Genomic DNA, 24,338 nt, shown 5'->3' with positions numbered 1-24,338 from the left:
CTCAGAAACGGGCCTTTTTTACTAGTAAATAAATAAACTACACTGGAATGTAAGTTTGAAACCAGGACTGACCAAAACGTCTCCCTCCTGGAAAGTGTAACTGCAGTCATGATTCATGATTTCCTCATTCCCCAAGCTCTCCGTCAATTCCATGTCACAAGAGACAGTCTGTGTGTATTCTGATGCATACAGGGACCTGGATATTGATACAGGACTCTGCTCTACATGCTGTGAGTAAAACCAGGAATGGATTAGCCTGTCCCTTATGACAGAATTGTTGGTTACTCAAGTCCTTGCTCACAGGTGGATCTGTGCCCCAGGTGTTTGCCCTGTGATCTCATCACCTCCATTGTATTATTTATTTATATTTATTTATTGCATTTGTATCCAACATTTTCCCACCTATTTGCAGGCTCAATGTGGCTTACAATGCTCCATTGTGGCATTCACCATTCTAGAGTAGAAATTACAATTGGTGTTACATAGAGAATAGTATAACATAATAAAGTTAAGCAAACAGGTATAGAAAGAAGTCATTCAGTGTATGAGGTGGAGTGGTGAGTGATGTTTGTAGTAACAGGTATTGATCATTGTGGTTGCGAAAGTTAGATGGTAAATTGTTTTTAAATTATGTGGTAATGCATTCCAGAACTGCATGCCCGTGTATGAAAAGCTGGACACATGTGTTCAAATTGGCAGCTGGAAAGGCTTGTTTTTGTTACATTTTTAGTTAAAAGCCCCAAATATCAGCAGAGTGTAGGGGCCTGCACATCCTGTAAAGCAAGTGGTTCCCAAACCTGGTTCTGGAGGCACCCCAGCCGGTCAGGTTTTCAGGATATCCACAATGAATATTCATGAGAGAGATTTGCACGTAGCCGCAGTGCCTCCACTGCATGCAAATCTTTCTCATGGATATCCTGAAAACCTGACCGGCTGGGGTGCCTCCAGAACCAGGTTTGGGAACCACTGAGCCAGGGCATCTGCTTGCCCAGCCTGCCCTTAGGCAGTGTGGCCAAAGTCTGGTCCTGCAGTACTCCTTGCCAGTCAGGTTTCAGGATATCCACAATATGCATGAAGAGATTTGCATATAATGGAGGGAGTGCATGCAAATCAAGTTCATGCATATTCATAGTGGATATCCTGAAAACCTAACTGGTAAGGGGGGGGGGGGGTAGGTACTCCAGGATCAGACTTGGGGAAACACTGCAATAAGGACCCCACATGCTTGCAGGGTGGAATAATTTATGTGGGTTTTTTTTTTTTAACACTATGGCCAATGTTGCCCAGGGCTGGGTGGTTTTTAGGATAAACATCATGAATATACATAGGAAAAATGCATTTACCACAACCACCACCAAGTTGCCCACTTCCAAGAGGGAGATCTTAGGCCAGTCCTGGATTTCTGACAGCTGCAGCACTGACGTCGATAGACATTACCAGGGACTACATTCCACTTGTCTTTAGGATGTGAGTTTAAAAGCAGGACTTCTCAAACGATTGTTTTTCTGTTAATTATAAACGGGTTACGATTGTAGTATTTCTCCCCGTCCTGAGAATGATATAATTCTGTTTTATAATTATATTTTATATCGTTCTCCTCAGTTGTACTTTGTTTGTTATAAAAAGTCAATAAAGTATTTTGAATTGAAAAGCAGGACTGCCAAATGTCTCCCTCCTCCTGGACCTTTCAGGATTCAATATATGCAAATTCGTCGCATGCATATTAGTATTGGATCTTCTAAAACCCAACTGGTGTTAGGACAGATTTGGGAAGCACTTTATTATTTCGGACAGGTTAAAAAAAAAAGAAAGGGAGGATTTCTAGGGGTTTATTTTTATTAAAACACACACACTCTCTTTTTTTTTTATTCTTCCTACTAGGCACAGAAATACAGACGTAGCTTTAAGTGGCCTCCTGAACGCTGTCTCTTTAAGAGTCAAATAGGACCGTTTTGAGGGTCCAGATCTCAACTGGATTTCTCTGGGCGGCTAAGCTTTTCTGTCCTCTTCCACGTGCCTGATCCAAGCTAGTGCGCGCTAATTTCTGTGCTATTCCGTTTGTAAATCAGGAAGTAAAGCCGATGCCTGCGATTTGAAGGGAAGAAGGTGAAATTTGGTGCAGAGCTTCTTTGCAGATTACGCAGCTTGACCCCAGCCCAGAAGAAGTTCCAGACAGTCCCCGGATCTGGCCTGGCTCGCTTGGCCAGCATGCAGGACCTGATAGCCGGAGTAGAGAAGATCACTTTCCAGCTGGAGACTGATGTGCTGGAGCAGAGAGGAACCGTGTTGCTTCCCTTCCAGGGCATGGACAGTAAGTAGGCAAACCGAGGCTTGCCCCCCCCCTCCCCCCATCTGCTGGGAAATCTCAGGCGACACAGGGGACCCTGCCTTTCAGCCTTAGGGTTGCCACTGCTTATAGACCTGGGAAGATCTGCAGTAGGGTGGTACAGCAAACTCGGTTTCTAGAGGCGCTGAGTTACCCAGCTCCAGGAATAGACTCTTGGGCCAGTCCTGGCTTTGAACTTAGACCCTACTGCGGTGTGTTATTTGTAGTCCCTGATTCCGCCCATACTAGTCCCAACTTGTATCACGATGGGGCTGTCAGAATTCCAGGCCTGCCTTAAAATCTACCTAGGTAACTTGGCAGCTCTTCACTCCTTCAATTAACTAGAGCCATACCATAACATTCAGCCTTAAGGACACACCCTGTACATAGCTGCAGTGCTCCAAACCTTACAGGAAGCAGCGCTGTCAAGCCAGGGCTTTGAATGTGTCTCCTGAGCTCTGGAAGCGGTCAGGCAGGAATCAGTATGACAAAAAATCATTCTCATGGAGCGCAGTCTAATAGCCTCAGATTCTGAATATGACATGTAGTCCTATGGACCAATAGGAAGCTGTGAGTTTGAGGTCATCTGTGACCTTCTTGCAAACAGCTGCTCCCAGGGAGTGACTTAAAGAGCTTCTGAGATGAGGACAGGAAAATGATAAAGTGGATGGGATGACTACCCTAAGAGGAAAGGCTGAAGCGGCTAGAGAAAAGATGACTGAGGAGAGATATGATAGAGGTCTATAAAATAGTGAGTGGAGTGGAATGGGTAGACGTGAAGCGTCTGGTTACGCGTTCCAAAAATACTAGAACTAGGGGGCATGCGATGAAGCTACAAAGTAGTAAATTTTAAAACAAATTGGAGAAAATATTTCTTCACACAACATGTAATTAAACTTTGGAATTCGTTGCCAGAGAATACAGTAAAAGCGGTTAGCTTAGCGGGGTTTAAAAAAAAGGGTTTGGATGGCTTCCTAAAGAAAAAGTCCATAGACCATTATTAAAATGGACTTGGGGAAACTCCTCTGCTTATTTAAGCAGCATAAAATATATTGTACTGTTTTGGGATCTTGCCAGGCACTTCTGACCTGGATTGGGCACTGTTGGAAACTGGATGCTGGGCTTGATGGACCTTTGGTCTGACCCAGTATGGCAATACGTATGTTATATGGCTTCTACTGTGCAGCAGATTGGGGGGGGGGGGGGGGGTTGACCGAAGCAATTCTAGCCAAAGTGTTTATTAACATTTATAGCCCGCTCTATTCTACCACTCTAGGTGGGTTACAAAAAAAAAAACATTCATAATATAATCAACAAAACAAACAAAAAAACAATTTTATTTTTATTTATTGGGATTTGTTAACCGCCTTTATGAACTGATTCCCCCAAGGCAGTGTACAGCAGGTCCAGTTTAATATAATCAAATCTAAACATGAGGGAATTATGGTATTGTTTGTATTATACTGATGTCATAATAGAGAGCATGGAAGAATGTTCAAATAACATAGATATAATACAATGTTGGCATAATACCAATGAAACAGCTAAGAAGCAACTCAATAGAACATTCAAATAGAGGAGTGGAGGAGTGGCCTAGTGGTTAGGGTGGTGGACGTCAGAAGCCTGCGCGGCCACATTGGTGATCTGCAAGGGCCGACTTCTACATGGAATGTTGCTAGTGGAATAGCAACATTCCATGTAGAATCTCAAACAGTAGCAACAGTGGAGGAGTGGCCTAGTGGTTAGGGTGGTGGACTTTGGTCCTGAGGAACTGAGTTCGATTCCCGGCACAGGCAGCTCCTTGTGACTCTGGGCAAGTTACTTAACCCTCCATTGCCCCATGTAAGCCGCATTGAGCCTGCCATGAGTGGGAAAGCACGGGGTACAAATGTAACAAAAATAAAATAGATGATGCTAATGGTTTTCTGTGTAGCTGAGGGGCCAAGTGCAGATATATAGATGGGGACAAGATGGGTGGCTAAACCAAAGGCAAAACCTTTGTACACTTAGACCAGTTCCTTATATCTTACTTTATCACCACATGTATTAAAGGCTTGTGAAAGGAGCCAGGCTTTCACCTGCTCCCTGAAGTAGAGGTAGTCTCGAATTAGACGTAGACCCTCTGGGAGTAAGTTCCAGAGTGTGGGGGCTACTCCTGAAAAGGCTCGCTGGCGGGTATCGCATCATACAATTTCTTTTGATGAGGGTACAAATAGTGATGCTCTGGTCCATTTTGTCTGAGGACCATGAAAATCAAACATAATGTTTTACATTTAGCTCTTCGCTTCCACCGTAACCCTACATACCTGGGCTGCTGGGGGTTCCCAAGCCCCGCCAGCAGAAGCCGTCCTGTGGTGATGCTCGATGCCGTGCTGCCTGCCTTGCTTTCCCACCCCTGCGCACATGCATGGTTTTAGTGAAATTGAGCATGCGCAATTTAATTAAAAGTGAGTATACGCCAGGGGTGTAGCCAGACTTTGTCGGGAGGGGGGATCCAGTGCCCGAGGTGAGGTGGCACATTTTAGCCCCCCCCAGCGCTGCCGACCCCCCCTGCAATTTTTGACCTCCCCCCCCGCCACCACCACCAACTTTGACCTCCCACCTGCCGACGACCCTCTCGACCCCCCCTCCCGCCGCCAACCCTCCCCCGCCATCGGCTACCTTTGCTGGTGGGGGACCCCAACCCCCGCCAGCTGAGGTCCTCTTCTTCTGGTGCAAGGCTTCATTCTGTTTCTGTGAGTCTGACGTCCTCAGACTCTGAAGCAGAACGAAGCCTTGTGCCGGAAGAAGAGGACCTCGGCTGGCGGGGGTTGGGGTTCCCCGCCAGCAAAGGTAGCCGACGGTGACGGCGGGGGAGGGTTGGCGGTGGGAGGGAGGGTTGAGAGGGTCATCGGCAGGGGGGCCCAGGGCCAAATCTACAGGGGCCCAGGCCCCTGTGGCCCCACATAGCTACACCACTGGTATACGCAGGAGGGAGGGGAAGCAGGGCAGGCAACACAGTGGCGAATACCGCCAGAGGAAAGGTTCTATTGACAGCAATTGGGGACCCCCGCTAGCCAAACCAGCAGACTTTGGGGTACCTGCCCCATGGCTATGCCACTGCATTACAGCAGTCTGGTCTCAAGATGTTATCATGACATGGACCACTGTGGTCAGACTCATCTTTACAATCTATGGAGAAAGATTTTGTACTTGTCGCAGGCGATGGAGACAGTTTTTAAAGGTTGTTTGAATTTGCGGGATCAGAGAAAGTGATGAGACCAGCAGCATCCCAAGATTCCTGATCTGTGATTTTAGGGGGAATTCATACTTCACAAAAGGTATTTTGAAGTTGGGTATTTGTCCACTTGTGTTAGGTACCCGAAGAATCTCTGTTTTGCTTGGGTCCAGGCAGAGTTTATTTTTTTCCCCATTCCTGAGTAGCAAGTAAGACAGGCAGTCAGTTTATTCAAAGCTGTGAATAGATCTGGTTCAGTGGGCATGAGTAGTTGCATATCATTTAAGATTTTGCTCACACCTATTTCAGTAGTAGCTCAAGGTGAGTTACATTTAGGTATTCTGGATATTTCTCTGTCCCAGGAGGGCTCACAATCTACGTTTGTACCTGAGGCAATGGAGGGTTAAGTGACTTGCCTGAGATCACAAGGAGAAGTGGGATTTGAACCGGCCACCTCTGGATTGCAAGACCGGTGCTCTAACCACTAGGCCACTCCTCCACCCCAAAGAATCTTGTTACTCTTTGGGGTTCTACATGGAATGTTGCTACACTTTGACATTCTGCATGGAATCTTGTTATTCTTTAGAATTCTAGAATCTTTATTTATTTAGATTTTGCTCAGACCTTTTTCAGTAGTAGCTCAAGGTGAGTTACATTCATGTACTCTGGATATTTCTCTGTCCCAGGAGTGCTCAGGACCTAAGTTTGTACCTGAGGCAATGGAGGGTTAAGTGACTTCCCAAAGAACACAGGGAGCAGCAGTTGGATTTGAACCGGCCACCTCTGGATTGCAAGACCGGTGCTCTAACCACTAGGCCACCACTCCACTCCCATTGGCATAGATATACTGTACCATTTTATGCAAATTGACAGAAGCTCAGCCAGAGGCTTGTAGATATTAAATAAAATGGGAGACAGTATGGATCCCAGTTCAGTGCCCGAGGTAATGATGTGCTGTTGCTGAACAGAACTGATTGTTGTCTGTCTGACAGATAGACTTTAAACAAGTAAATACAGTGCCACTAATATCTGTTTTTTTGCCAGCCTCGTAAGCATGATGATATGATCCACAATGTCAAAGCTACTGAGAAATCCATCATCACTATTATTGAGGCAGATCCCCCTGTCACGGTTTCTGTGCAGGTCATCGAGAAGGGACACAAGAACGGTCTCTGTTCCATACCCAGGTCTGAAGCCAGATTGACGTGGGTCTAGCCAATTACTTTAATTTAACCAGTGGTTGAGTTGAATGCAGACTGGTCTATATGTTTTGTCAAGAAAAGAATGTTAAGAGACTGGTTGGTAGTTTTCAAGCTTGTCCTGGTCAGTGGAGCTCTTTTTCAGTAGGGTGGGGGGGCACCACAGCTGTTTTTAGTGTTGTTGGCAGCTGCTCTTCCACAAGAGAGGCGTTAACAGCAGTTTTTGTGGCCCTTCAATGAGGCCTGTGCCTGGTAGGGGTCAAGAGGCAGGTGTCGGTTGTAAGCCTTTCAGAATTTTTTTTCAAGAGCTTCCATTGTTACCTGGTTGAATGAGTCCTAGATGGCTGCACATGGTGGGGGAGAGGGAGCGTTCTCTTCATTAGCTGCTAGGAACTTTGATGGGACTGTCTGTAGGTCCTGATGGAGACCTTTGTTGGCAAAGTATGTGGCAAAATCATTGCTGGTTAGCTGTGACTGGGAAGGCTGGTTGTGTTGTGGGGTTTTCTGTACTATTTAAATAGATGCTTGGTTGAATTTGTAGCTTGTTCATTGTGTTGAGAGAAATACTGGTTTTTTTTGCTGTAGTTAAGGCCGGGTGGTACATTGTCATGTGTTTCGTACAGTTAAGCCTGTCTTCATCTAGGTGAAGTTTGCGCCATTTTCTTTCAAGTTGGCATCCTTGACGCTTAAGAACCCGTAGTTCTGGGGAGAACCATGGGAATGTTTGCGCATAGAGCATAGGACCTTCTTTAGGGGGGCTGTTTTTTCGAATGCCATTGCTAAGTGTGCATTCCAAATATCAACCTTCTTTTCATCTGTATGGGGGTAGGACAAGGTCTTTAGAAAGTTATCAGGAGTCAGATTTTTGAAGTCTTGAAATTTCTTCCAAACGCTGGTTGAGCCTTAATAGAAAATGTGGTTAGAAAATGGTCTGTCCATGATAGGGGTTTTATCTTGATGCCGCCGGCCTTGTGTTTATAGCATATGACCCTTTTCTTGGGTTGGAGATTCGATCACCTGAGTGAATCCTAGAGTTGCCATCATATCAAGGAAGGCAGCAGTGGTGGTGTCTGGAGTTTCGATATGTAAGTTTAAAGCATCCCATGATCAGCAACCTAGGGTAGCTCAGGGTCACCTCAGTCCCCAGATTCAGCAGTTCTTGCACGAAGTACTCTGTTAGACCATGAGCAGCCACAGTGGTTCCTTATCTCAAACTGGATTAGGAGGCATTCTGACTCGGGCAGGTGGAGGATGGAAAGAGAAATGGGACTTGATATACCTCCTTTCTGAGGTTTTTGCAACTATATTCAAAGCGTACTTATTTTGTACCAGGGGCAATGGAGGGTTAGGTGACTTGCCCAGAGTCACAAGGAGCTGCAGTGGGAATTGAACCCAGTTCCCCAGGATCAAAGTCCACTGCACTAACCACTAGGATGGAGACTCTGCATACCCCTCCACCCCACTTCCCTTGTCTTGGTGCAAGATAGTGAGTCCTGTGGGGCATAGTTCAGTCAGTGGGACTCCTCTACTTTCATCCAGCCAGGTCTCGGTTATTCCTAGGATGTCTAGGTCAGGGATTTTCAGCCTAGTCCTTGGGGCCCACCTAGTCAGTCAGGTTTTCAGGATATCTGCAATGAATATGCATGAGATAGATTTGCATACAAAGGAGGCAGTGCATGCAAATCTGTCATGCAAATTTATTCTGAATATCCTGAAAACCTGACTGGCTAGGTGTGCCCTGAGGACTGGGTTGAAAACTCCTGGTCTAGGTGGTAGTCACTGATGACATCATGGGTCATAGGACATTTTTATTGGTAGATCTGTCAACCTTTTCTCAACCTTTTCTCACACGAGCACGCAACGTTGGAACTCACTGCCATGCAACTTAAGAGCGATCCACGAACAAGCATCCTTCCGCAGATTACTGAAGACTCATCTGTTTGAGACAATTTACGGAAAAAACCAAAACACATAGAGTCCACACTCACTTACATCAATGCATCACACATCCACTTATGATCGCTCATCCCCCCTAATTCCACATTACTCATACATATACTTACAGGAATATGTACACCATGCGCCTCTGTGTCTTAACACTGCCCTTAAGCTTCCCATTGTCTCCTCCCAAAGTCTCCCTGTTGATGTCCCATTGTGATATTCCTAATGATAATTCGATTATCTCGCATAACTTGTACAATGTAACCCATAACCAATGTGTAACAACTGTATTCTCATTATTCATATCTTATTGTAAGCCACACTGAGCCCGCAAAGAGGTGGGAAAATGTGGGATACAAATGCAAACAATAAATAAAATAAATAAAATGTATTTTATTTATTTGTTACATTTGTATCCCACATTTTCCCACCTATTTGTAGGCTCAATGTGGCTTACATAGTACCAGAGAGGCCTTTGCAGGCTCCAGTGTGAACAAATACAGGGTGATGTTATGGTAAGATCAAGTTCATGTGGAACAGCCACATTAGGGAATCAGAGAACGGAACAGTTGTGTTGTGTCCATTACGTGCTTTAGTTTTGTTGTGTTGCAGAGATCAGGCATTTAGGTTGGATCGGTTGGGTTGGTTTTTAGTGATTTCCGGAAGTTTAGGTGGTCGTACGTCGTTTTCAAGGCTTTTGGTAGTGCGTTCCACAGTTGTGTGCTTATGTAGGAAAAACTGGATGCGTAAGTTGATTTGTATTTAAGGGCCAGATGCACTAAACTTAACGAGCCATTAACGAGCAAGTAGTAAACCCTGGCACGCACTAAAGGCCATTTTCCTATCACGGTAGCAGCTAACGAAAACGGAATGCAGATGATTATAATGAGCTGCACTACCGTTGCAAGGCTATTATAATGAGATGCACCAACGTTTACCGATTCCCCTTACCGTGGAAAACCTGACGTGAGGTCTGCACCTCTCGTTAGGCTGGGGCTGCTGTGAACGGACCCATGGAGACCAGTGGGAAAAGCGCCTAACACCCATGTAAAAAATAAAAAAAAAAGAACAAGCTGCATGTCCCAAGTGCTCGTCAGGGACGTCCTTCAGGGACGTCCATGATGAGCACTTGGCTTTCTTTTTTCCCTTCCGACGCCGACGCCTCCCCCCCTCCCCGAGATCACTGCCGCCGCCCGCCCCCTGCATTGAAATGACAGCTTCCCGCAGCCCCGCCCCCGCCACCCCCCTTGAGGTCGCCGCCGCTGCCGCTCTCCCCCCTCCACCCACCCTCCTCCGTCTGCCACCAGGCCGGGCCTGGCCCTCACAGCGCCTCTCACCTCCATGTGAAGGCGCTGCAGCAGGCAACAGCTGATCGCCTCCCTTCGGACTTCCCTCCTTTCCTCCCTGGCCCACCCTCTTCTGACGTAAGTAACTTATAAGTAACTTGCGTCAGAGGAGGGCGGGCCAGGGAGGGAAGCGATCAGCTGTTGCTTGCTGCAGCGCCTTCACAGAGGTGAGAGGCGCTGTGAGGGCCCAGCCCGATGGTAGACGGAGGGGGGGCAGGTGGAGCGGGGAGCGGCGGTGGCGGCGATGACCTTAGGTGGGGCGGCGGGGGCAGGGCCACGGGGGTGCGGAGGATGGCGGGGAGGCCGGGGCTGCGGGAAGCTGTCATTTCAATGCAGGGGGGAGCGGCGGCGACCTCCGGGGGAGGGGGGGGGGGGAGATGTCCATAAAGGACATCCATAGGCACAGCTCGTCTTTACATATATATATATATATATATATATAGTGAAGGACGGCCATAAAGGACGTCCTTGGCATGCGCAGAGCAGCCAGCATAAGGCTTGGCTGCTCTGCGCATGCTCGACTGGCAGACTGTTTAACTATGGAATAGAGAATGCAAGTGAGCTACAAGGAGCACCTCATTTGCATTCCCTTTCCTTGATGCATGCCCGTTCCTTACGGGATTCGCTAAGGGAATTGTTAAGGGATGGGCACTAACGATTTTTTAGTGCATCTGTACCTGGGTTGCATGATCTTTTGTTTACTAGGGCCAAAGCACATTCTTGTTTTTATTTCAGCCTTTGATATACCACAAGTGATTCCTGAGGGATTATGCGGTTTACAGTTTCTATTGCAGGTACTTTGCACTGTGCCTGATGGGCTCACAGCCCAGGTTTTAAAGTACATAAAATGACCCAGCTCTCTAGCTATTCAGGAGAACAAAAAGCCAGTTTGTCTTAAGCAGCAATTAACAGTGGAGTGTTAATTATGATTGATGGGAGTCTGAGTCCCTTTGAAGTGTCTGCTTCTTGGGAAGTTGAGCTTCTCCATGTGGAGAGTCAGCCCTGTAGAACTGCTTATTCTGTCTATATTTTGTGCTTTTAAATCTTGAAACAAGGTAAAATAGTTTTTAAAAGTCCAGTTATCTAATATCTGACAAGTCACTTCTCTTCACTAGCGATGTAAATCAAATGAATGTATTGCAAACAATAAAGTAAAACTATAAAATAAAGCTTCTGAGCAAGTATTTGGTACCCGCAGTAGTGGCCTGCATTGTCCATGCCCACATGCCAGCCCGACTGCTGCACAGCACTGCGAAAGACTTGCAGTGTCCTGAAGTCTAGTTCTTTCTACGCCTGGACGTGGAAGGGTGAGAAGAATAAGGAGAAAGGTCCACCGAAGCGGGCGAACAACAAAAATCCCAGTGTAGTAAATTTAAAACAAATCAGAGAAAATTTTTCTTCACCCAACGTGTAATTAAACTCTGGAATTCGTTGCCGGAGAAAGTGGTGAAGGCAGATAGCTTAGCAGAGTTTAAAAAGGGGTTGGACGGTTTCCTAAAGGACAAGTCCATAAACCGCTACTAAACGGACTTGGAAAACTCCAAAATTCCAGGAATAACATGTATAGAATGTTTGTACGTTTGGGAAGCTTGCCAGGTGCCCTTGGCCTGGATTGGCCGCTGTCGTGGACAGGATGCTGGGCTCGATGGACCCTTGGTCTTTTCCCAGTATGGCATTACTTATGTACTTGTGTACTTATGAAGATACCAAGAGAGAAGGAAAATGGAAAGTGGGCCAGTGGCTGAAGAGACCAGGACAACTGGCTTCAATTCGCAGTGATTTATTGTAGACCCGACACAGATCTGTGTTCTCAGGAGTCTTCGTAAATTGCGTAATGAAATAAAGCTCCGGGAAGGAGTTAACACTGGTGGTCTTTAGAAAGACCTTTGGTAGTGACAAACAGAGATAGCAAAAAGTGTGTGACAGCTCGTCGCGCTTTATTTGATTACGCAACATACGAAGACTCCTGAAGCAGGCCTACGGCCGAAACGCAGATCTGTGTTGAGTCTACAATAAATCATTGTGAATTGAAGCCAGTTGTCCTGGTCTCTTCAGCCATCGGCCCACTTCCCACTTTCCTTCTCTCGAGAAAGGGTGAGCCCATTTTGACCAGTTCCAATTTTCACACTGGCTTCCATCTGCGTAGCCCCTGCTTAAGAGCTGTTCCAGGAGGGAGACGTTTTTGACGGGTCTTCATTTGAATACGCATCCCAAAGCTGTATGGTATTTGTAGTCCAATTCGACCCACTAAAATCAGTACCAGAGGTCCCATAATGCGTTTGGACGGGGCTTTCAGTATCCAGGACTTGCCCAAAATTGCCCTCCTAGGACTGGGTAACTGCACAGTTGAATGTGTGTTGCAGCAGCCCAGCAGCAGGAAAGTTAGACTTATTAATTGCCAGGGGTTGATAAGAAGGGATTTGGGATTTAGTTCAGGCCTTTTTCAGTAATAGCTCAAGGTGAGTTACATTCAGGTACACGAGGCATTTTCCTGCCCCTGGAGGGCTCACAGGCCCAGATGCACAAAACCTAACGAGCCCACAACTTGCGTTTTAAACTGGTTCCAGCCAGTTTAAAACTCAAGTAGTTCACCCCGGGCATGCACTAAGGGCATTTTCCCTGCCACGGTAGCAGGCAACGAAAACGGAATGCAAATGATTGAAAAGCTATTATAATGAGCTGCACTACCGTTGCAGCCCATTATAATCAGATGCACTACCGTTTTTCCAATTCCCTTACCGTAGGAACCCTAACGAGATGTCTGACCTCTTGTTAGGGCTCCTGTGAGGGAATCGGAAAGGAAAAGGGCCCCCAAAAAAGGTAAAAAAGAAAAAAAAAAAAGCAGGGAGCGCATGTGAGGGGCATCCATTAAGGACGTACTCTCCCTGCGCTTCTGAGAGACGTCTTTTTTTTTTTTTTGCAGTTTTTTGTTCTGCCAGCGCTCGTGTTTTTTTTCCCCCTTCTTGAGTCTTCGCCGCACCACTTACCCCTCCACAGCGAAATTTTTCTATTTTCCTGGTTGCCGGAGAATCGGGACATCCCTTTGGATTAGGCTCCTCTTCCTGGTCTCTTCAGCCAATCAGAGCGCGTTTCGCTGACAACAGCCAGCTAAGCCTGCTTTGATTGGCTGAAGAGACTAGGAAGAGGAGCCTAATCTAAAGGGACGTCCCGATTCTCCGACTCAGGTACCGAAGGACTAGAGAATGCAAGTGAGCTACAACGAGTAGCTCATTTGCATTCCCTATCGTTGATGCATTCCCGTTCCCTACCGATTCGCTATGGAATCGGTAGGGAACGGGAATTACCAATGTCTTTCATGCATCTGGGCCACAGTCAAAGGCAATGGAAAAGGAAGTCGTTTACCCATTGCAGTTGGATTTGACCGTGTCTTCCCTGGTTCTCGGTCCATTGCTCTAACCATCAGGTATCAGTTCTTTTGCAGGTTTTACATTTTTTAATGTGACATAACTATGTTTTGTTCCACAGAATCTGGAGCAGCTGTATGTGAATTTTTCATCAAGGGGTACTGCAGATATGGTAAGATCAACCGTGATGCCAGGGATGGTCTCACTGCTGCTGTGTCACATCTGCACAGGTCTTGCTGGAATGTGGGCATTCAGTTCTGCTGCCTTATGGTTAGAACACAAACTTCTGAAACCCCATCCGGATTCTGATAGAGACCCATCTCTACCTCCCTCACTATGTGACCTTGTGCTATTTGCTCCACCCTTTTCTCTCCAACTTATCTCTCCCAGCTTCCTTCTCTTGCACCTACTCTAAACTCGTATAATGCCGTAAAAAAATGCGACCACTTGGTACGGTACCATTATTGAAGGTTTTCCTTCTTTTTTTTAGGGCTGATGTGTCCTTTCCGGCACGTGACTGGGGAAAAGACGGTGGTTTGTAAGCACTGGCTCCGTGGGCTGTGTAAGAAGGGTGATCAGTGTGAGTTTCTGCATGAATATGACATGACCAAGATGCCCGAATGCTTTTTCTACTCCAAATTTGGTAAATCCTAGTTTTAGTCTGTCACTACTAGACCCTGTCATTGTAGATTTCCGTTGAGATTATTGGTGTAAAATAATTTTGATTTATAATAGTGCCTTTCCTACAAATTGTATCCCAGTGTGAATATAAGAATAGCCATACTGGGTCAGACCAATGGTCCATCTAGCCTAGTATCCTGTTTCCAGCAGTGGCTAATCCAGGTCACAAGTACCTGGCAGAAACCCAAAGAGTAGCAACATTCCATGTAGAACCCCAAAGAATAGTAAGATTCTGGAATCCTAAAGAGTGACAAGATTCCATGCAGAAACCCAAAGAGTAGCAACATTCCATGTAGAATCCCAAAGAGTAGCAAGATTCCATTCAGAATCCCAAGTACATAAGTGTTGCCATACTGGGACAGACCAAAGGTCCATCAAGCCCAGCATCCTGTTTCCAACAGTGGCCAATCCAGGTCACAAGTACCTGGCAGAAATCCAAAGAGTAGCAACATTCCATGTAGAACCCCAAAGAGTAGCAAGATTCTAGAATTCTATAGAATAACAAAATTCCATGCAGAATTTCAAAGTGTAGCAACGTTCCATGTAGAACCCCAAAGAGTAGCAAGATTCCATTCAGAATCCCAAGTACATAAGTGTTGCCATACTGGGACAGACCAAAGGTCCATCAAGCCCAGCATCCTGTTTCCAACAGTGGCCAATCCAGGTCACAAGTACCTGGCAGAAACCCAAATAGTAGCAACATTCCATGTAGAACCCCAAAGAATAGTAAGATTCTGGAATCCTAAAGAGTGACAAGATTCCATGCAGAATCTCAAAGAGTAGCAACATTCCGTGTAGAACCCCAAAGAATAGCAAGATTCTAGAATTCTAAAGAATAATAGGATTCCATGCAGAATTTCAAAGTGTAGCAACATTCCATGTAGAATCCCAAAGAGTAGCAAGATTCCATTCAGAATCCCAAGTACATAAGTGTTGCCATACTGGGACAGACCAAAGGTCCATCAAGCCCAGCATCCTGTTTCCAACAGTGGCCAATCCAGGTCACAAGTACCTGGCAGAAACCCAAAGAGTAGCAACAGTCCATGCTGCTCAATGTAATATTTCAGGAATGTAGGTGCAGGCATCTCTGGCGTGGAATGTCTGGTATTGCTTTTGGTGTTTACTCTGCATGAGAATTCCCTAAGGAGAGAAGAGGTGGAGCTGTTGTAACCCAGTTATAACTGAGGAAACTGCAGGTCACAGCAAGGGTCAGTGGCAGGATTTGAATTCCTAGCTCTTTGTTCAACTCGTAGGCCGGCCCCTTTGCTCTGTATCATCAGTACCCAAAACTGGGGCAACATGTTTCTAGATTGATGGCTGTATAGATGGTCTGTTAATCATGCAAGAGGAGATAGAGGGGGATAGGATAGAGATGTTCAAATACCTCAGTCTCAGTGACTGTACTATGCACTGCCATGTATAGGACCTGGGTTTATTTCTCCAATCAGGTGTTCCATTTACTAGGTCACTTAGGGCTGGAGATGCTGCAGAGGCACTGCTCAGAATTCTTGGGGGAATCCCAGTCATTGCTGTATAGTGACATCTAGTGGCTGAATTTAGGGCTCACAGGGTTCCAGAAAGTGCCCTAATCATGCATGGCCCTTCATAAGTGAGTTGATGAGTGGGGGTAGGATGTAAAATCTAAGAAAAATCCCCAGGTAGTTCTGAATATAGGCTCACGTGTGTAAGCTGCTCCCCAGTATCTCTCCACACTCGTTCTTCCCTACACCCCTTCCCGTGCATTCCGTTCCCTGGATAAACCCTTCTTATCTGTTCCCTTCTCTGCTACTGCCAACTCCAGACTTTGCTCCTTCTGTCTCGCTGCACCCTACGCCTGGAATAGACTTCCTGAGCCCCCCTACGTCTTGCCCCATCCTTGACCATCTTTAAATCTAGATCGAAAGCCCACCTCTTTAACATTGCTTTTGACTCATAACCACTTGTAACCACTCGCCTCCACCTACCCTCCTCTCCTCCCTGTACACATTAATTGATTTGATTTGCTTTATTTTTTGTCTACTAGATTGTAAGCTCTTTCAGCAGAGACTGTCTTTCTTCTATGTTTGTGCAGCGCTGCGTACGCTTTGTAGCGCTATAAAAATGCTAAATAGTAGTAGTAGTAGTAGTAGTAGGCTGGTTCTGAGTGTGCTGGAAACCCAAAGGTGCTGGACCAAAAAGAAAACAGTGCACAGAAATAAAGAAGTCTTCAGTGAAGCAGCAGCTTAGAGAATGGTAGACTTGGGAGTCAGCAGTGGCGTCGCGAGGGCAGCTGACACCCGGGGCGGGTCGCCGCTGTGCACCCCCCCCCCCCCCGCGAGAACATACCTGGAAGGCGGTGAGGGGCGGGCGGGAGAGCCAATCCGCCGAGTGCACGCCGCTGGGGGGTGTCGGCGCCTCGCTGGTTCCTTGCTCTCTCTGCCCTGAAACAGGAAGTAACCTGTTCCGGGGCAGAGAGAGCAAGGAACCAGCGAGGTGCCGACACCCCCCAGCGGCACGCACCCGGGGCGGACCGCCCCACCGCCCCCCCCCCCTTCCTACGCCACTGGGAGCCAGTAAGAAAATATTTTGTCACAGATAAGATACCACACACCCACCACCCTGAGTTCAGAAAGGTTTAAGCGTACACGTGAGATGTTTAGGACTGGTAAAATGAAGGTAATGCAAAGACCAAGTAGAATCTGCACCCTGAGAAAATGCGCAGGTAGGACAGACCTGCAGGACTTTGTGCCAAGACCGGTCACAGAGTATATGAACTACATTTGAAAGTGCACATGTAGCGCACTCTGCTGTCCATAAAGTGAGTTACACCCTGATGGATTCCCAATATTTGAGCTGTTTGGAGACCTTTAGAGCTCTCATTTCACTGGTCAATGGTTTGAATTTTACATTTCAGGTGAGTGCAGTAACAAAGAGTGCCCATTCCTCCATATCGATCCAGCATCGAAAATTAAAGACTGCCCCTGGTATGACCGAGGTTTCTGCAAGCACGGTGAGCCCTTTCTACACGCGAGAAAGGGAATTTCTGTGCCGAGATTTCTCCAGGGATGGGCTGATGTTCTGGTTCTTTCCTTACCCCAGGTCCCGCTTGCAAACACAGACATACCAGGAGAGTCATGTGTGTGAACTACTTAGCTGGATTCTGCCCAGAAGGACCCAAATGCAAGTTTGTACAGTAAGCAAAGTCTTTCTCTGTTTGGAGCTGCTAAAGGGGGCGGGGAGGGGGGAGGAGCTGGCTGACACAATTTGTGTTTCTGCTACTGTATCTTAATGTTTAAGAACATCACCATTAGCCCATTTTGACTGCAGGAACCAGAAGATGGGCAGTGTGTGATTCTCAGGGGCTGAACCTGTACGCAGTGATATTCGGTTAATTTTAAGCCGCAGAGGCACAGGCGCAGTGCGGCTAGAAATAACTTCCATAGGATAGGCTCTGCCTGTGGCTTAATTTTGCATGCAATTGTAGTCACGTATCTGTAGGTTTGGATTGTTTTTAGTTCCTGTTTATCCAGTTCTGACAATTGTTCATTTTCAAGGGGAGTTACCATACTTTCTCTTCTCGCATTACGCAGAATTATCCTGGGGATCTGAGTATGAATTTCCTTCCTCAGCTAGAAATCACTTTCTCATCTTGCTTTGTAGCCCCAAATTTGATATGTTGTGCATTTCAGACCATATGAAGGTAAGACATAAAAAAATGAAGGATTCCTTAAAACTGAATATTATTGCAATTATGTTTTTAATGTTCCTTTTCCTTTCTGATTTTTTTGTTTGTTGTTGTTTTCATCCTTGTGGAAAATGTATGAGAGGACTTCTATTGGTACAATAACCAAACCCCATTTTTTTTGGGGGGGGGAGGAGTTGAGGAGGAAGCCAGAGAGGATAAATTCTAAAGAAACACAATATTCTAATTTTCACACAACCTTCATTGTTACCCATTGCTCCCAGGGTTTGATGGAGAAATAAAGTCCTACCAGACCACCAGAAGTTGCACTGGAAGCCTACCACTTGCTGGAGACTGAGAAATACTGGCTAGAATGTTGCACAGCATTAAGTGATGATATCGCAGCTCAGTAGTTCTTAGTGTCTACCTGCTGGCAGGACAGCACAAGCATCTGGACTGGTCTGTTGGGATGATAAGGAATGATAGTTCTGGAAAGCTGCATATACTTTTAATAACTGCCAAATTTATGTAGTCTCTTCCTAAAAATCAGTCAGCTCGGTTGCATGGTCTGGCATCTAGACTGCTTGAAAACTTATAGAAGGAATAAAGGAGGTTCTATTAATATATAAAGTTTCCAGAAATCAATTCCTGGTCAATGTGCTGCTGTTCTTTGTTGTAACGACTTGCGATTGCCTAGAATTTTAGCTATGCACCTTCCCAATTCTGAGCTCAGGGTGTGTTACATTCAGCTACAGTAGGCACAGATTGATAGCTCTGTGGGTACTTGAGCACTCCCAATATTAAGCAAATGCCTTCACATTGTCCAAGAGGGGTAAATAATGGGCTTAAACCCCCTCCCCCTAATCATTCTGAAAAGCTGGCACCTACTACAGTAGGTATTTCCCTGTGCCAGAGATGGCTTACAATCTAAGGGGTTGATGTTCAGCTGGCTGCAATCGGCTAAACCCAGAAATTCAATACTGGGCCACGTACGAGCACCGGGATGGAATTTCCAGGTTTGCAGATCTGGCTAACACATAGCCAGTTAAGTGCTGAATATTGACATAAAGATAGAACTGAGTTTTAGGCAGTTAACCCGGCCGGTTAAGTGCTGACTCCGCCCCCAGAATGACCCTCAAATAGTCGATTTTGAGTTCAGTGCTGCTTATTTTCAGTGGCACTAACAGTTGTGCTGCTGGAAGTGACTAGTTAGCTCCGAACAGGCGCTTTAACCAGCCAGGAGTCATTTAAGGCTTGTTAAATCGCATTAAATATGAATTTTTTTTACCTGAAGTAGTGGAAGGCATGAAGTGGCTATGGGAAAAGCAGGACTTGAAATCTGACCTCACTGATTATCACAAACCACAAAAGTGGAAGAAACCAAGCTACAACTGTCAAATGGATCACCTAGAGGGGCATTTTCAAATGGGGACGCCCATCTCTGAGGATGTCCCCGTGAAGGGGTGGGGCATCCCGTATTATCGAACCAAGATGGGCATCCATCTTTCGTTTCAATAATACGGTCAGGGACGCCCAAATCTCAACATTTAGGTCGGCCTTAGAGATGGTCGTCCCCGGTTTTCGGCCATAATGGAAACCGAGGACGCCCATCTCAAAAACGACCAAATCCAAGCCCTTTGGTCATGGGAGGAGCCAGCATTCGTAGTGCACTGGTCCCCCTCACATGCCCTAGCGGGCACTGCATGGACTTCATAAATTGCTCCCATGGTGCATAGCTCCCTTACCTTGGGTGCTGAGCCCAACCCCCCCCCCCCAAACCCCACTCCTCACAACTGTACAACACTACCATAGCCCTTAAAGGGTAAAGGGGGGCACCTAGATGTGGGTACAGTGGGTTTTGGAGGGCTCCCATTTACCAGCACAAGTGTAACAGGTAGGGGGGATGGGCTTGGTTCCGCCTGCCTGAAGTGCACTGCAGTACCCACTAAAAACTGCTCCAGGGACCTGCATACTGCTGTGATGGAGCTGGATATGACATTTGAGGCTGGCAAAAAATGTTTTTAATTTTTTTTTTTTTGGGTGGGAGGGGGTTGGTGACCACTGGGGGAGTAAGGGGAGGTGATCCCCGATTCCCTCCGGTGGTCATCTGGTCAGTTCAGGCACCTTTTCGAGGCTTGGTCGTGATAAAAATTGGACCAAGTCGGCCAAATGCTCGTCAGGGACGCCCTTCTTTTTTCCATTATCGGCCGAGGACGCCCATCTCTTAACCACGCCCCCGTCCCACCTTCGGTACACTGCCGACCCGCCCCCAGGAACTTTGGTCGTCCCCGCGACGGAAAGCAGTTCAGGACACCCAAAATTGGCTTTCCATTATGCCGATTTGTGCGACCTTGAGAGAAGGACGCCCATCTCCCGATTTGTGTTGGTAGATGGGCGTCCTCCTCTTTCGATTATGCCGCTGCTAGTCATTTATTCATTCAGTCCAAAGACTGATTATTCCCAATTTCTGACAAATTGAACTCTACACAGCCTGTGTTTCGGCACATCAGGCCTTCTTCTAAGCCAGTGGGATTATTGTAAAGCGTGCATAACTGGTATATAGGAGTTCAATTTGTCAGAAATTGGGAATACTCAGTCTTTGGAATCTGAATGAATAAATGACTTGGTGATTCACTTGACAGTTGTGGCTTGGCTGGGCTTCTTCCAATTTTGTGGTTTGTTTGGTTCCTTTTGTGGAAGACAATTTTCCTTGTTTGTACTCTCTGATTCTCAGCCTGCTACTCCTGCACTTGACAGCTGGCTGCCTATTATTTGTCTTTATACATGACAGAGAGTTTTATCGCTTTGTACCTTAGACCACAGTTCATCCCCCGAGGTTGCAAGACTTCTCTCTTCTCTCTAGCAACATTCTGGTGCAGAGCCGCTTGCAGAAGCCCCAGGGAGCAGCAGCTTATCCTTGTGGAATGCTCCGCCCACTTGAGCAGGTCACCTGTTTTAAGGTGAGGATCTTATGGGCCATTTGGGGAGTAGAAATATCACAGCCAGCCAAGGTGGTGGATTTTACTCCTTAGCCCCTGGATTCTATAAATGGTGCCCAAAATTGTGCAAGATCCCGTGATCCACGTGCAAATAAATTGAGCTGTTAACAATTAGCTGCTAATTGGCAATTAATTGGCTCTAATTTGGATTTGTACGCAAATCTGGCTGTGCGTGATTCTATAAAGATCTGTGTCCAAATCTTCTCGTGTGCAACCCAAAAGGGGATGTGGCTATGGGAGGGTCGGATCATGGGTGTTGCAAAGAACTACACACAGTGTTACAGAGTTTACGCCAAAGTGGGGCAGCAGGATTTACACTAGTTTCAGTTGGGCTCTGGAGTATGCGCTAAGCTAAAAGATGGAGCGTCCTTTAAAGAGTAGTGCCGAGTGCAAACTTTTCCTGGCACCTACCTTTAGCACCATTTTTCTGAATCCGGCCTCTATGTGTTGAATGATGGTTTGTTTCAGTTAGATGGGGAGAATAGGGCATCCCTTCTCTTTCCTCCCCACCTGTGCCAGGCTGACTCCCACTCCTCCTCCGTGCCACATTTTAAACTTTTTGGCTTGGCAGATTTTTCCTGCTTTTAGCTCACTTGCATCCAAGGCTAGGTTCTGGCATTGTGAGCCTTCATATCCCCTTCACACTCCCCCCAGCCATCCCTGGCCAAGACCAGTGGCATATCTAATCAAGGTGCATGTATTGCTTGTGAACCCCCCCCCCCCCCATCTTTTTTTCTCCTTTTCTGGCCCAGCCCGGCTCCACAAAAGTCTGCAATTCCCCCCCCCCCCCAATGCCGTAAAATTACTTTGCCCAGGCAGAGCCAGCAGCGGCACTCATAGACTGCCTGCATCGGGGCTTTCTCTTGGAACCACTCCACCCCTTCTGACACAACTTCCTGTTTTCTGAAGGGCGGGATGGTTCAGAGAGAAAGCTGGCTGCCTACAAGTGCCCCTGGCGCTGCCTGGGCGAAGACTGGAGATGATTTGAAGGTGGGATGGGGGGAGGGAGGCAGATCTTTGCAGAGCTGAGAAGGAAAGGGAGAGATGTGGCGGGGAGGGAGGGTAATGCAGATATAACCCCTGTCAAATTCCTGGCCAAGACTTATATGTAAGCCTGCAGCTTGCCCGTAGCTCTATTACTCCCTTCCATTGTGGGTTCCAGACTTTTCACCTTTAACCTCTGCAACTCTGGCATGAAGCAGAACAGCTGAACTTGGATTCAACCCCAGGTTCTTGGTAGGGTATTGCCCAGCACGTACTACTAAACCAACTAGGCCATGCCGATACATTTCCTAATTGTGACATTGTTTTTATGTTGCAGTGTGGAGACAAAGGCCATTACGCTAATAAATGCAGCAAAAGTCGAGCTGCCTGCCTCATGAAAAGGTAACTTCTTGGGTGGGTGTTCAACGAAACTGGAAAACAAGATTCAACAGAGAGAACCTTTTTGTACATCACGTCATGGTGCTGATGTTCTTGGGCTGACGGAAATCAGGTGAAATGGTTGAGATTGGAGTGTAAGATCGTGTGAGGAGCCTGCATTCAGACTACAACTAAACACGGGTTATTCGTAACGGGACTGGAAATGTAGCCTGGCGTCAGGCTGCTCTACACTGTGTTGGCTTTAAACGTGTTATTCTCGGAAAGAGGAAAAGGGACTAAGTAGGGTCGGTTGTTGGATCACATCAGGTGTTTTGTAAGCAGTGTTAATTTAATTAAGAAACGGGGTTAGACTTTATCGGACACCTGCCTGTTGTCCACGAATGCCTTCCGTTGCAGTTCATAATCCTCCATCGCTTGTGTATGAACCTCTTCTGTGTGTTTTACATGGATTCCAATCATGTCACCAATTGATCACCAGTGAACAACAGAAAAATCTTGGCAGTATCTGAAGTGGTCCGTGACATAGCTCCTTCCCATGCCAGAAGGCACACTGTATCTGGGACCCAGAGTTCTCTGAAAACCAGCCAAAAGAAAATCTCTTCTCATTTGTTATGTAGTTTGGTTTTACGGGACTAGAAAGGAAAAAAAAAAATCCAGGACTGACTTTATTTGCTTACCACTATGTCAAACTAGTAGTAAAGTTTAGGATATATTTTATAGGTAGTTCACCAGGATCTTATTGGGGGTGGGGTGGGGAGCTACCACAGAGTATGTGACGGGGAGATGAGTAATTGCCAATTGCTTTCAGTCATGTATTGTACAATGACTGCTGTTTATAGTGCTACAGTGGAATTTATTGACAATAAAATTTCTTACCGCATATAATTTGGAATTTTGTTAAGAAGCCAATTATCACATTTGTAGCTGTCGTGTGCAGCAGAGGAATCCGTGAACTAGAAATGATCCAGACTTTTCTACACGGTATGCAAATATTTAAAACTTCACTTGTAGCCTAATTCCATGCATAAAACTTTGCAGAGCCTTTTGCACAGAGTACCTGCTGAATGTTGCGGTTATCAGGTTATGGAATAGAAAACAGAGGACGATGGAGAGTGATGAGTGGCGTGCCTCGGGGATCAGACCTGGAGCTGATTTCTATTAAAAATTCATTTGTCTTGTGCAGCAGTTAGAAGGGAAAGTTTGGCTATTTATGCCTGACAGTAGCATTTACTGAAGAGGAGCAGAATGACCTGTGATTTACTTCAGAAACTGCAAGTACATTCAATTCTGACACGGGAATGGTTAAGGAGAGGCGCTATCCAATTCACCTCACAGGACAGCGGGCTACACATGCGCAGGGTGCCAGTTTCAGAAGCTGGCAGAGCTTGTCTGAGGAGAATTATGGCAGGCTTGGAGTTAAATTTAAAGTTTTATTCAATTGGGGAGGGGGGGATAGGAAGAAGGGACAGGTGGTGGGCAGAGATGAAATACATTGGGCCCACCTATTTTACGTTTTGCCCCCTGCCCCCCTCAATTTTGCTGGCTGGTTATTCCACTGAGCTATACACAAGGATCTATGACTAGCACAGAAAAACTGTAAAGCAGATACATATAGAATTGGAAAGAGTTGCCACTGGTTGCAATGTGTTGTAATTTCCTGTACCCAGAAAGGGCATTACAAAGTAGCACCTCTTATCCACTGGAAAACTGTGTAAACACTATAATATCTCTAGACCAGAAAAACACTGGGGCCATGACCCTAATGGCACTGTAGAAAAGGAAAAAGTTATGAGCACCTGGGCCATTCCCATTCCATCTGCTAAAAAGCTGAACTCTGACCATGTGGTTGGTACAAGAATAAGAGCAAAGACTAGCCATATTGGGTCAGACCAGTATCCTGTTCCCAACAGTGGTCAAGCCAGGTCACAAGTACCTGGCAGAAACCCAAATAGTAGCAACATTCTATGTGGAACCCCAAAGAATAGCAAGATTCTGGAATCCAAAAGAATGACAAGATTCCATGCAGAAACTCAAATAGTAGCAACATTCCATGTAGAACTCCAAAGAACAGCAAGATTCTGGAATCCTAAAGAATGACAAGATTCCATGCAGAAACTCAAATAGTAGCAACATTCCATGTAGAATCTCAAACAGCAACATTCCAGAATCCCAAACAATAACAAGATTCCAGAATCCCAAAGAGTACCAACATTCCATGCT

General features: G+C 46.3%; 1 protein-coding gene across 5 annotated transcripts; it reads left to right on the top strand.

Annotated features, from left to right (window-relative positions):
• Positions 1–1,704: 1,704 nt before the first annotated feature.
• CPSF4L (cleavage and polyadenylation specific factor 4 like) lies at positions 1,705–22,868 on the top strand. 5 transcript variants are annotated; one of them, XM_030206564.1, is made up of 9 exons: positions 1,705–1,794; positions 2,070–2,311; positions 13,516–13,566; positions 13,885–14,037; positions 16,969–17,064; positions 17,154–17,247; positions 17,715–17,754; positions 20,553–20,696; positions 22,057–22,868. In XM_030206564.1, exons 2-9 carry the CDS (start codon positions 2,209–2,211, stop codon positions 22,123–22,125), a joined length of 750 nt encoding a protein of 249 aa, XP_030062424.1. In that variant the 5' UTR covers positions 1,705–1,794; positions 2,070–2,208; the 3' UTR covers positions 22,126–22,868. The 5 variants fall into 5 exon arrangements, 4 of the variants coding, with proteins under 4 accessions (XP_030062424.1, XP_030062426.1, XP_030062427.1 ...); XM_030206566.1 differs by lacking the exon at positions 1,705–1,794 and having other exon boundaries at positions 1,992–2,311; positions 13,885–13,974; XR_003942504.1 differs by lacking the exons at positions 1,705–1,794; positions 22,057–22,868 and having other exon boundaries at positions 1,992–2,311; positions 17,645–17,754; positions 20,553–20,589.
• The last annotated feature ends 1,470 nt before the right edge of the window (positions 22,869–24,338 follow it).

Source organism: Microcaecilia unicolor, chromosome 6 (assembly GCF_901765095.1).
Source record: "Microcaecilia unicolor chromosome 6, aMicUni1.1, whole genome shotgun sequence".
Classification (NCBI taxonomy): domain Eukaryota; kingdom Metazoa; phylum Chordata; class Amphibia; order Gymnophiona; family Siphonopidae; genus Microcaecilia; species Microcaecilia unicolor.
Note: the sequence above shows the minus strand (reverse complement) of the source record. Positions and strands in the feature narration are given on the sequence as shown.